The sequence below is a fragment of the Pollicipes pollicipes genome, unplaced genomic scaffold (assembly GCF_011947565.3).
Source record: "Pollicipes pollicipes isolate AB1234 unplaced genomic scaffold, Ppol_2.1 Scaffold_4881;HRSCAF=5763_pilon_pilon_pilon, whole genome shotgun sequence".
Taxonomy (NCBI): Eukaryota; Metazoa; Arthropoda; class Thecostraca; order Pollicipedomorpha; family Pollicipedidae; genus Pollicipes; species Pollicipes pollicipes.
The window spans coordinates 31,867,259-31,879,983 of record NW_023596576.1 but is presented as its reverse complement, the minus strand read 5'-3'; the positions used below and the strand labels follow the sequence as shown (position 1 = coordinate 31,879,983).

The following is a 12,725-nucleotide window of genomic DNA, read 5'->3' as shown; positions in this document are numbered from 1 at the left end:
ACTTTGCTTTTCATTGGGTCATTTTGGACGATTCCATGTGCTAAGAAGTTGTAAGTTCATCAGATATAAAGTCTTGGCCCGTCGTGCACCGAAGCCGCCGGGCCTATTCATTAAGCTAACTCAAGAGCCGCACACTGGAGCTGTCAAATACTCCAAGAAACGAGACGTTTCATTAGTTCCGACAGTGATCCGGGAGAGGGACGTCGGTCCGTCCGCCACGTGGTCCAGCCAAGTTCAAGTGGTCCATCGGCGTCATCACAGGCCCATGTGAGAGCGCACAGGTCCTCTCATCTCGGCGGCGTCCGGCGGAGACCGCCGCGGGCAGCAGCGAGCCAGACTGGTCCGTCAGCGTCCGACCGGGGCGGCGTGCCCCCCGCCAGAAATAGCCGGCGGCCGTGTTCGGTGGCCCGCCGCCGAGTCACGTGACCGCCGCAGGCGGTGGGCGGCGGCGGGCAGCCTCCTCGGGAGTGACTGCGGCGCCTCGTCGGTAGCACCCGCCGTGCCATGGCTGTTCCGGTCGACTTTGAGAGCCTGCTGCGGGACGTGCACGCAGAACTGGTGCGCCGCGACCGCGTGCAAGCCGTGACCGAGCAGTTCGCGCGGCTACCGACGGACCTTGAGCGCGCGCGGCTCGTGCTGGCGCTGCCGGAGGCGCTGCCGCTGCGCCAGCTGCGCGGCTCCGACAGCAGCCGGCCGAAGTCGGCCGCCGACTCGGACGCGCTCCGTGCCGCTGGCAACACCTGCTTCGGCCGCGGCGAGTACGCCGCCGCGCTGCGCACATACACGGAGGCGGCGATGCGCGCACCGCCGGCGCCAGCGCCGCAACTCAGCCTCGCGCTCGCCAACCGGTCGGCGGCTTTCTTCCAGCTGGGCCAGTACGGGCCTTGTCAGGAAGACGTGGCGCGCGCGCTGGGCCACTTCTACCCGGCCGAACTGCGCTACAAGCTGCAGGAGCGGCTGGGCGAGGCGCGCCGCCGGCAAGGAGACCGTGCCGGCGCCGAGCGCGCCTTCTGCGCCGCGCTGCGCGACGCGCGCGCGGCGCGGCTGGACGCGGCCGGCCGGCGTGCGCTGCTCAGCCGGTTGGACCGGCTGATCTGCGCCAGCGCCGCCGAGCGCGTCTCCCAGCTCCTGCGCACCGGCGAGGACGGCGGCCGCGGCGGCGCGGTCAGCCTGCCGCGGCCGCCAGCTCTGCCAGCGCCATCCTACGGCCGCAGCCAGACGCTGCCGGCCGCCTCGGCCGCCGTTGAGCTCGCCAGCTCACCGGACAGGGGTAGGATGCTGGTCGCCAACAGAGATCTGCAGCCAGGTGGGTGCGAGCCGCGTGCACCGTAACGTTAAGCGTTGTGCGCTGGCAGGCGCAGAAGTAGCGGAGGCTCCATATTAGGCGTGATACCTGGCGCAGGATCAAGGACGAGGCTTCCGTACTTATGCGCGGATTTCTGGATTTCAAGTTCACGTGTAATATGACGAACTAGCAGGCAATGTCCGCAACACGGGTTGGATATCGTTCCAGTAAATCGCGTTTCGGAAGAAGGCTCGCCCAAGGTTCGAGTGGTCATCCTTGTACGTCACCCAACATCTTTGCCATTGTCGCGTGCGGATATCCAAGTGGCCCGACTCTGGGCCGGTCTGACAGGAGCACCTCTATTTTCAGCAAGTCACGTGTCACAGCGCACACCAGCCGAGGCCCGGCAGTAGCGCAGGCTGGCTGCCGGCCGCGGCGGCTTACCAGCCGAGGTACCACGTGAACCGAATGAGCCCCGCCCCGATCTGCCGGAATGGCCATCTTCCCCCCCCCCCTCCCCGACTTGGCAGCAGCCGGGACGTTTTCAGAGATGGCACGGGCACCAGGACTGAGTCTGCCCTCGCACACACACACACACCTCTCATTACCTGGCTGATTTCTTCGCTGTCGCTGCCGAACCATGCACGCCACGACTTCTCATGTCCTCTCCAGCAGATAGATCGACCACGGGTCGCCGCAGCTTTCGTCCCGATCTTCCCTTTTTAACAACGTATCCAAGCGGTTTGTTCCGGGTGACGTCCCATCCCTTCCCGAATTGCCGGCCGCATCTAAGCGGAATGGCAAGGAACGCTGAGTTCGTGAGCAGCGCAACAGGCTGAAGTGGAACCAGAGGCGCTCATGTATTTGCCGTTCGTATAGGCTTTGCTGCGGGCGTGGATCTTGGCCTTCTGCGTGGCTCCGGTGCTCACCAGCTGAGCGTCTGGAATACGGTGTGCTCAACGCTTGAACCGCGATACACAAATGCGAATTGGAAGGAAATTTACTAAGAGCGCGGCTCATATCATAACTGACTGAAAAACCTGCTCCAACTAAGTGCTTTGCGGCAAAAAGCATGTACCGTTCCTCGGTCTATTTATCAACGCATCCGGGCGGCTGCTTTGGCGCTATCGTAGCCCTCCAACACAATGTTCCAACAAGTTGCGCAAATGAAGCTGCAGTATTTATATAATGCGCTGAGTTGGAGTTTGGTATCCTGTCTCAGGTGTAATGGCCCTGGCGTTGCCCAACTTGTGCCTCCTTCGCCAGAGATCATTCAACAATAACAAATTATTATTTTAGACAACATATCCATTCAAATTTCGACCGCCTTGAATGGCCGAGGAAACCCCAAATGGTGTGATATGGCACAGGTGTGTGGAAACCTCCATCCATCCCTCACAACTGGTCCAGCGGGGGAACATGGCATGGGGTGACCTGACGTGGTCCCACGTGCACCGCCTCTGCAACGCCATCGCCCCCTGCAGATCTAGTTCTTCGCAGAGTGTCTGATCATCCCCCCAGCATCGGTCTCGCACCGCTCGATCTGCCCCCACCTGCACTCCCACCGCCTCTCCCTTCGGCGTGACGACCATCGGCAGCCCCCCGGCACGGCCGCGCTCCCCTGACCGCGGTCCGCGTGCGGACACCGAGGTCGCCGCGAGCTGAGGCGGCCGGTCGCTGACCGAGCGGCGACCCGCTGTCCCCAGGCGACGTGGTCATCGTAGAGCGGGCCCTGTGTTGGACGGCGCTGCCGGAGGCCTGGTCCTCGCACTGCTACCACTGCTGTCGCCGGCTAGAGGCGGGGGAGCCCTGCCCCGCCTGCTGCTCGGTCAGTGCGGTGTGCCGTGCCCGGTGCCCCCGTACGCCGCGCTCGGTGCCCAGGTATGCCGCCCTCGGTGTTCAGGTATACGAGCTTGGTTTCCCCGTGTACCACACTCAGTGTTCCGGTTTGTCACGCTCCGTTTCCAAGAATGCCCCTCTCGGCGCCCCGGTATACCACTCTCCGCTCTCGGTGTCCAGGTGTGTCGCTCTCAGTGTTCAGGTATGTCGCTCTCGGTGTCCAGGTATGTTGCTCTCGGTGTCCATGCATGACACTATCGGTGTTCAGGTATGTCGCTCTCGGTGTTCAGGTATGTCACTTTCAGTGTTCAGGTATGTCGCTCTCGGTGTCCAGGTGTGTCACTATCGGTGTTCAGGCATGTCGCTCTCATTGCTCAGGTGTGCTTAGTCGGCAGGGTTTGCCGTGCTCACTCCTGTACGCCCGGTCAGTGCTACATGCACAGCCTAGTGCCCTGACATGCTCGGCCAGCGCGGTATGCCTTGCTGGGTGTGCTGCTGGTGCCGTGATCCCAGCCCGTGGCGTGCTGCCCCGCCGCCAGGTGCTGCTCTGCTCTGAGTGGTGCCGGTGCCGCGTGTTGTCTCCAGTCCGTACCGCGCTGCCCCGCCGTCAGGTGCTGTTCTGCTCTGAGTGGTGCCGGTGCCGTGTGCTGTCTCCAGTCCATACCGTGCTGCCCCGCCGTCAGGTGCTGTTCTGCTCTGAGTGGTGCCGGGCGGCGGCAGCGCCGCTCCACCGGCTCGAATGCGGCCTGCTGAACCAGCTGGTGGCGCTGGACGTCGGCCCGATGGCGCTGCTGGCACTCCGGCTCGTCTCGGAGCTCAGGCTGGCCGCCGGCGGCGGCGGCGACGGCGCGGAGGGTGCGTCGCCTTCGCCGCCCGCCGCCGGCCTGGTGGGCCACACGGAGCGCCGCTCGGTGGCCGACCTGTTCCGCAGGACAGCCACGGCCGTCTGTCTGGCGGAACTGCTGCACCACACAAACCTGGCCGGAAGTCAGGAGACGGACGGGTCTCGGGAGACGCTGCCGGAGACGAACCGAGCGCAGGACATGACGGGAAAGATCGGCATACCACTGGTGCTGCCGCCGAAGGAGAACGGATCGCAAGAGACAAAGGCAAACGGATGTAACGTGATGTCACCGGAGAAAATTGAATCGCAAGAGATGTCCCCCCAGACAAAAGGATCACACGATACATTGCCAAGGTGCCTAAGGGGTAAAGGGAAGGCGCTACCGAAGACAACTGGCTCGCAAGACACGTTGCCGGAGACAAACGGCTCACCAGAGACGCCACCAAAGATAAACGGCTCACCGGGGACGCCACCGGAGGCGAGCGACTCACAGGCGGCACCACCGGAGACAAACGGCTCACCGGAGACGCCACCGGAGACGAACGGTTCACAGGGTTCGCCACCGGAGACGAACGGCTCAAAGGGTTCGCCACCGGATACGGGCGGCTCACCGGAGACGCCACCGGAGACGAACGGCCCGCAGGGTTCGCCACCGGGGACGGGCGGCTCACCGGAGACGCCACCGGAGACGAACGACTTACGGGATACGTCCCCTGCAGCACCCGGAGATGGTGAGACGGCGGCGCTTGAGGAGACGGCAGCGGTCCTGCTGCACTACCTGCAGTCGCTTCCCTGCAACGCGCATGAGGTGTCGGAGCAGGTGCGCTGCGGGTCAGACTCGGAGCTGCGCGAGGTGGGCGCCGCTGTCTATCCCACCGTCAGCCTGCTGAACCACTCGTGCGACCCGAACGTGTTGCGCGTCAGTCACGGCACGAGCTGCGTGGTGCACGTGATCCGGCCGGTGCCCGCTGGCCACGAGCTGCTCGACAACTACGGCTATCACTGGGCCGTGCAGGACTGGACGGAGCGGCAGGAGGCGTTGCGGAAGCAATACCACTTCGCCTGCCACTGCCGGGCCTGCACCGAGGATTGGGCGCCGCACAACGAGCTGCCCGAGCGCGAGTTCTTCCGCTGTGAGCTCTGCGACGCGCCGCCCCTCTACTGCTACCACGAGAAGAACAAGGTGGTCGTGGAGGAGTTCAATAGGTCGAGGAAGGCCTATCTGCAGGCTTTGGGACAGCTGAAGCAGGACGGGACGCCCATGGACGTGCAGCCGCTGATCAGACACCTGGTCGTCATGGACCGGGTCCTGGCCAGGCCGTCGCGCGATTTCAACAAGTGTCAAGAGGCCATCAAGCTCTGTTTCTTTTCTCAGGGTAACTGCTACCACGAGTCCGAACAAGCCGAGAAGAAGTCAGAGTCCGCAACCAGTGCACGAGAACCGCGTAACTGCATAGAGAGGCTTTACGGAAAGAACGTAAGCATTTCCTGCCTGTGATTTTCATCTCCCTTGAAGCACTATTTTCCACGACTTTGGGATCTTCCACAAAAAAACGTGGCGATGGATCGTGCTGCTCGGGTGTGTTTCATAATGCCTCTGGTGAGAACTCAGTTGAGAGCTGAGAATCTCGGATCTCCAAGGTATTCAACCGAGGTAACAGCGAAAATTTTCCGAAACAGGTGGCTACAGCAAACATCGTTGAACAATTGGCATTGGTAGTGTTGCTCGTTATGAAATACTTTTGTCTACAACTCACGTGGTCCGCCATTGACTGCTTATTTATGTATTGTGTTGTGATTTTTAGTCAATGGATTAATATAACGGTAGACGCCCTGGCAAAACCACACCGGATGATGCCGAGGCGCACTACCATGGAATGTGATCGGAGTATCATTTTACTTGAGGATACTGCGCGTGGATGTAAGAGACATTGATACAAGGGACTAAATAAACAGGCAATAATTAAGACGCCATCCACTCAACTTTGTACGACTTTATTAGTGAGATGAGTGTTTTTTATCAACTGTAGTAACGGTGAAAAGTAAGGGTGCTGGGGGGCACCCTCACTTTTTACCGCTGCTACTTTTGTACCGTTACTTCCCCTTGACGCTTAGGTTCCCAAGCGCGACATGCTGTGGTGTCCAAAGAACAAGCGAAATAGAGCATACAGCAAGCATACCCCTGGTACCACATAACGACCACAAATAAAAACGAGCTGCTTACGTGGTCGACAGGAAAGGTTGCAGAGCAGCGTCCAACGGCATCGGACACTACCCAGCGACACTGGGCACTACCCAGCGACATTGGGCACCGTCCAGCGACGTTATGCACTATCCAGTGACACCAAATACTGTGCCGAGCGAGGTGCCGCAAGGCACAATCCAGCGGCATTGCGGCACTGGGCTCGCCGTTCCTTCCACACAGTATGAGTGAGCTGTATACTGGCCATGACGCAACGCATCTTAAAAGCGGCACCTTGATAGCAGGAACCTGCGGGTTTTCTTTACGTATGCATTTTCATGGCCTGGTTCCTTGTAAATTCTGCTGTTACATCTATTTTAATGCATTAATTCCTGTCACAGCAGCACCAAAACCAAAAGACTTTGCAACAAAGCATAGAGGAATGGATTGCAACGCGTACAGTAAGTAGGGCGGTGCCATACCACACAGTTAATGGCTCATTGGCCGCAGCGATCCACGTGAGCAGGACGGTGTCATGCCACACAGTTATTGGCGGTAGCAATCCACGTGGGCAGGATGGTGCCATGCCACACAGTTATTGGCCGTAGCAATCCACGTGGGCAGGATGGTGCCATGCTACACAGTTATTGGCCGTAGCAATCCACGTGGGCAGGATGGTGCCATGCCACACAGTTATTGGCCGTAGCAATCCACGTGGGCAGGATGATGCCACGCCACACAGTTATTGGCCGTAGCAATCCACGTGGGCAGGACGGTGCCATGCCACACAGTTATTGGCCGTAGCAATCCACGTGGGCAGGATGGTGCCATGCCACACAGTTATTGGCCGTAGCAATCCACGTGGGCAGGATGGTGCCATGCCACACAGTTATTGGCCGTAGCAATCCACGTGGGCAGGACGGTGTCATGCCACACAGTTATTGGCCGTAGCAATCCACGTGGGCAGGATGGTGCCATGCCACACAGTAACTCCTTTGACCCGCCGGTGCGTACACATCTTGGGGATAATTGAAGTGCCCATCGCAAGAAAAAATGAAAATGAATGCTGAAGGACATGGGGCAAGACGGTCGGGAAATATGACGTCAGGCTGGCCGGTTGACCGGTTGGACATCCTTCGCCCGAGTTTGACCCCCTGATATCTCGGGAACTAAGAGAGCTAGGCATACCAAATTTGCAAGGTGCATTGGCCTGTTCATGAACTCACTCAGGTCAAGGTTTGATATTCGTAGTTATGATCTACGGGTTGAACAAGGTCAAACAAGGTCAATGTTCAGGTCGTTCTAAGCAAAATATCACAGAGATACACCTAGATTATACATGTTCTAGGCAAAAGGTCACATGATCATCTTAGGTCAGTGACCTTATTTTACCTTTCGGAGGTCATGGTGGCCCAAATCATACAAGACTGCTTTGAGTTTTGCATTTGAATAGGCGACAAAGATTGCGCTAGACAGTATGTTCCCCCAAAAAATGTCGACCTGGGTCATTTTAGGTCAGCGACCTATTCTGTGGAGTTCGATAAGTGCATGGAAGATGTGTAATGCGGTTTCTGCTATCAACAAATTTGAAATGAGCACCAGAAACTAACCCATACAACAAACCTTAGAGTAATAAAATAGGTTGGCTTTGACCTTAGCCTGACCTTCAAAGCTGACCTTATGCCAGTGAAATTTGTTCATTCAATTTCTGCGATGCCTAAGCAAGTATCTCGGAGATGTATGGTCTTATCTAACACTCTGTTGTTGCATTAGACTGAACGGTTCCCCAGAAACTGACTTCGCAGAATCCATGCCTTGACTTTGACCTGCCATAGGTCAGTGACCTTACAAAATGCATCTAAATATTCTATGTCAAACAATCCGTTATTAAATGCCTGCAGCTAAGCAAAATTTGGCGCGGCTGCATCACGCTGTTCGGAAACCAGTCCGGAAAAACCTTCGGGGGAGGGGAGGGGGCATTTAACCCCACCCGAACGGATGTTAAGTCGGTTTTGAAACTACTTTATTTATGGCGACAGCCCTGAACCACTCAGCTCCCTCATATGTAGCCTCGCCCGCCATCTGCTGACTGCTCATATATATATTCATTGCACCGATACCAGACCTAGCCGTTTAGATGCCTCTATGCTTCTGCATCTGGTTTCATGAAATACATTTTTCGCACCAAAAACCAAGATATAATTCCCGACTCATCCAACCAATGAAACTGAAGGGTAGGACAGAACCCCTCCCCCTCCCCCACCGTCAACACCCTTCCCACACCAACGCTCGTGGTTCATCGTCAAGGTAAGCTTATAAATAAAATTAGCTCGCTACAACATGAAATACCCAAAACATTTTCCAGTACTTCGCCATGTTCATAAAATACTGAGATAGTTAGATGTTACAAAATCGCTCTCGTTGTTGGCGTCTTCATTTGATCACCGTTCTGTCGTCATTTCAACTTGGCCCGTGCCGCGCCGCACCGTGCCGCGCCCTCACAATGCAGCATTGCAGGGTGCGGGTAGTCGGCCGCCGCCCACCACAAGACGCGACCAAATTAGCCGTCTGAGCAACGCCCATTAGATGGGCGACCGACCGCGGCTGGTGTTGGCAAAGTGGCCGCTCGTCACCGCTCACCGCACGCGCGTCCCTGCGCCTGACCCCCGACCCGCTTCGCGCCTGACCCCTGACCTGGAGCGGGCGCCGACGACACTCCGAGGCGGCCGTCTCGGCTCCACCGGGGGTTTGCAGCCCCGAACCAATATCACTAACACGCCCACCACACGTGGCACGCAGGCGCAGGTGCGGTCAGTGGGTACAGCGAAAGGATGTGTGTGAGAATGCGAACCCCTCAGAATATCGGAGTGTTCGGGGCTGGTTCCCGGCTCTTCCAAACAAATCACTGTCACCTCCCAAGCGTCGATATGTGAGAAGGTCCCGATGCTAATTGCATTACGTGCTGCGAGCACCGTAAAACAAACTGCGGGAGTTAGCACCGCGTGTGCAGCTAACGTGACGCGACGGTAGGTGCTCCTGCGGTGTCTGGCTCATGGAACGATGTGAACGGAGCGCCGCCAGAGCCATCACGGCCTGCCGATGGCAGAGATGCGGCCAGACCCCGTTCACAGACACATATTAGTTACTCAACATTTGGGGAAGTCAGTGCCAAGTGCGGCCTGTTGCAACAGTGCCTCGCGTAATTTCTCGATTGAGAGGCATCCAGGCTGCTTTGAACGGGCCGCCGTTCTGCACATCTACAGCATTTGACGCTTGAGTTAACTACTCACTGCAGCATATCGATCAAACTAGATGGGTACATCCAGGCGCTGCGCGTCAGAGGAGTCGTGACGATGCCCTCGCCATTCGGTCCATGCAGTGCAAGAAGACTAAATTCTCGCTGTTAGCCCAGCTGTCCCTTTATAGTGAAGCAAACATGTGAAGTAATAAATCACTGATCGCGCGTTGGCGTCTGAGACCAATCATTGACCGGCAGTGGCCACAACACGTGTATCACCTATAAATAAGATAGCCACTTGTATACTGCCTTTTGGCACCATTCAGTTTTCAAGATGTTTCCCGATCATTTTCGTGGCAATCGAAATCGAATTTTGCATTTTGTGACTCTTTGAATACCTATTACGCGTGCGGTTGGCAATTTTCGAACATATCACCATGCCATCGACGAAAGATTTTGGACCCACCATTATGCAATGCCAACGCTGTATTACTTATTGTGCAAGGAATGAAGAAACGGGGTGCACCATAATTCCCGAGAATGCCTAACACTAAGCCTATTGTGACGCGCTGATAAAACTGACTTTATGATGCTGGATGAATCTTAAATGGGGAATATTCCAGGACAGGTAGACCATGCCAAGCCACCAACTTATGAACCATCAGTTTTCAACTGTCGCTGAAACTTAGTTTTCAGGGAATAATTTAAAGTACGAATTCGGGTGAGCAATTTCTAGTTTATCCGATGTGCACTTTAAAAGTGGTACTCTAAAGCAGCATTAGGTCCGGTGCAAACATGACCCCAATCCAAGAGGGTGCATGAAGGCAAGTCCAGCTGGTGCACCATTCTCTCTGGACTCCGATTTACTTTAGACCAGTCACTGCGCGCCAGGGTTCACACGCGCGTCTGCCCACCTTATTTCATAATCTAGCTGCCTCTCACCACGGCCGTCAGCTGGCGTCACTGGCACGCTGACGCTAGCTGGAGACTGGCAGCGTGAGGCTCAACACGCTCAGGGGGCGCCAAGCGAAGTAGTCGACAAGACCTTCGTCAGGGTAGGGGATAAAGAGAGGGGGGGGGGGGGGCACAACAAACTCAGCAGGTGATCTGCATTGGATCTGTGGCCGCCGAGGGATGTTTAATTTCATGCCATGAATAGTTGAGCTGGCCGTAGTATTTGTCCTGACGCGACTATCGCTGTCTACCGCCGCTTCATACAACGGGTGTGGTGACCTCCGCAATGATGCTTGATCCAAGGCACAAGATGAATGATTAATATCTTTATTCCAATATACAGTACACACCTGCATACGAAGTGCTGCATGCATACTATTGTGAAACAAACTTAATCGCTAGCGAATAATTGTGCATAAACCTTGCGTACTTGCACAAAATATCGAAATACAAACCTTTGCTTACGTACTTTTTAAAAAGCAGCAATATTTTTAAACTAACATTTGCGCTAAAATTTGCGCCCAAAAATGTGTGTGCAAAAATTTGCATACGGCCTTTTTCTTCACAAGCGTCGGTTATTGCACGCCACCCGCACAGGCCGTAGATCGCCGTGCATTGTTCTTCAAAAACTGCTGCTCCTCCGAAACCAGCAAAGCCAGAAACATGTTTTTGGTGTCGCCCATAGGTTTCTGAAGATTTGAGCGCTTTGTACAAAGGCGAAAGGGCAGTTTTCAAAAAACTTGAACTGCGGTGGGGATCAAGTTGACCCCCACCCCAGCGTTTTTTTTCGGAATGGTTTCCGAACGTCGCAGCGTAGTTGCGCCAATGTTGCAGAGCTATGGACAGCTATGTTCGCTGACCTACGGTAGGTCAAAGTCAGATCATGGATTCAGCAAAGTCATTTTCAAGGGATTTTTTTTATTTGGTCCGAATACTTTGAATGGATGGATTTCTGGGATCAGCGCTCACGCTAAGCAGAGCTTGTTGTGTGAGCCCTGACCCCCACCATCCGAGCGCGCAGTTCCAGGCAACGGCAGAATTTAGTGGCGAAAGCTTAACGTGCCGCAATGCTCGGCACGGTCCGTCCTGCCCTCTGACGTTAACTGACCTTTAGCGCGACCGCTGCCACCGGCCGCAGGCCATACCTGCCAAGGGCAAATAGCGAGCGCCCTAATGCGACTCGAACCCATCCCGCCACGGATGGGCGAGTCGGAATGCAGGCGCTCTAACCAACTGAGCCACCGGGACGGACAAAATCGTACCACCGAATTGTTCAAGCTTATAGAACAACGGAGTGTTAGACAAAGCCATACATTTCTGAAATACTTTCCCAGGCAACACATCAACTCAATGACCACATTACATTGACATAGGGTCAGATATGAAGGTCAGACCAAAATCAAAACCAACATGTTTCATTACTCTAAGGCTTCCTGTTTAGGGTAGTTTCTGGTGCTCGTTTCGAATTTATCGATAGTATGAACCACACCAGACATCTTCCATGAATGTCTTACAGGTTAGAATAGGTCACTGGCCCAAAATGACCCAGGTCAACATGCCATTTTTGGGAGCATACTGCCCGGTTTGATGTTGATCGCGCGTTCAAATGCAAAACTCAAAGCAATCTTCTATGATTTTGGTTACCAGGATCTTGGGAAAGTAAAGAGGTCACTGACCTTGAATGAGCATGTTACCTTTTGCTTAGAACAGTTGTCTTGGTTCTGGGACACTTTGGAGACCAACTTGGAGCTTGACCTTGTATGACCTTATTTTACCCGAGGGTCATGAGCTAGGACACTGAAACTTTGACCCAAGTGATTTCACGTGCAGGTCAATACACCCTGTGAATTTAGTGTCTCTGGCCCTCTTATTTCCTGAGATCTCAGATGAGCGGGTCAAATGGCCCCCACCCGAGGGAGGGATATCCAACCGGCCACCCGGGAGCGTGTTAATTATTTGCGCTAGAACTGAGAGGCATAGCAGATAAAGACGTACTGCCAAGTCTGGGCAAATATTTCGTCTGTAAGTCAATGACCGGTCTGAACACTGTCTGACCTGCCTGTGCATCCATAACACACCGGGAAACGGAAATTTTTCCAAAATCATGCAAAAATATAACATGATCTGACCTACGCTGAAACAAATTGGGTTGTGAACAAGCACATAGCCCAGGTGACCATCGGTGACTCGAAATATTTCGCTTCACACCTTTGCTATGGTCAGAAAAATATTAAATTAGTTCAAATACACGTCTATCAAGAGAGCTTTGTGCTGGTCTTCATGCTGTGCTGGTCATTCATATCTAATTAAAATACGGACTCCAACGATTTTGTTCTAAGCCATTCCTAACATAGTTCAACATACTGATCACAGTGAAGCTCTT

At 55.1% G+C, this 12,725-nt stretch overlaps 1 protein-coding gene across 1 annotated transcript; it reads left to right on the top strand.

Annotated features, from left to right (window-relative positions):
* The first annotated feature begins 501 nt into the window (after positions 1–501).
* LOC119100256 (uncharacterized) lies at positions 502–5,930 on the top strand. The gene is made up of 4 exons (XM_037223364.1): positions 502–961; positions 1,187–1,306; positions 2,992–3,113; positions 3,808–5,930. Exons 1-4 carry the CDS (start codon positions 505–507, stop codon positions 5,464–5,466), a joined length of 2,358 nt encoding a protein of 785 aa, XP_037079259.1. The 5' UTR covers positions 502–504; the 3' UTR covers positions 5,467–5,930.
* The last annotated feature ends 6,795 nt before the right edge of the window (positions 5,931–12,725 follow it).

Excerpts from the sequence above, each read along its gene's own strand:
- LOC119100256 (XM_037223364.1), top strand. The coding sequence starts at position 505 with ATGGCTGTTCCGGTCGACTTTGAGAGCCTGCTGCGGGACGTGCACGCA. Across the intron at positions 1,307-2,991 it reads CAACAGAGATCTGCAGCCAG|GCGACGTGGTCATCGTAGAG; the intron begins GTGGGTGCGAGC and ends CGCTGTCCCCAG. Across the intron at positions 3,114-3,807 it reads CCTGCCCCGCCTGCTGCTCG|GTGCTGTTCTGCTCTGAGTG; the intron begins GTCAGTGCGGTG and ends CCCCGCCGTCAG.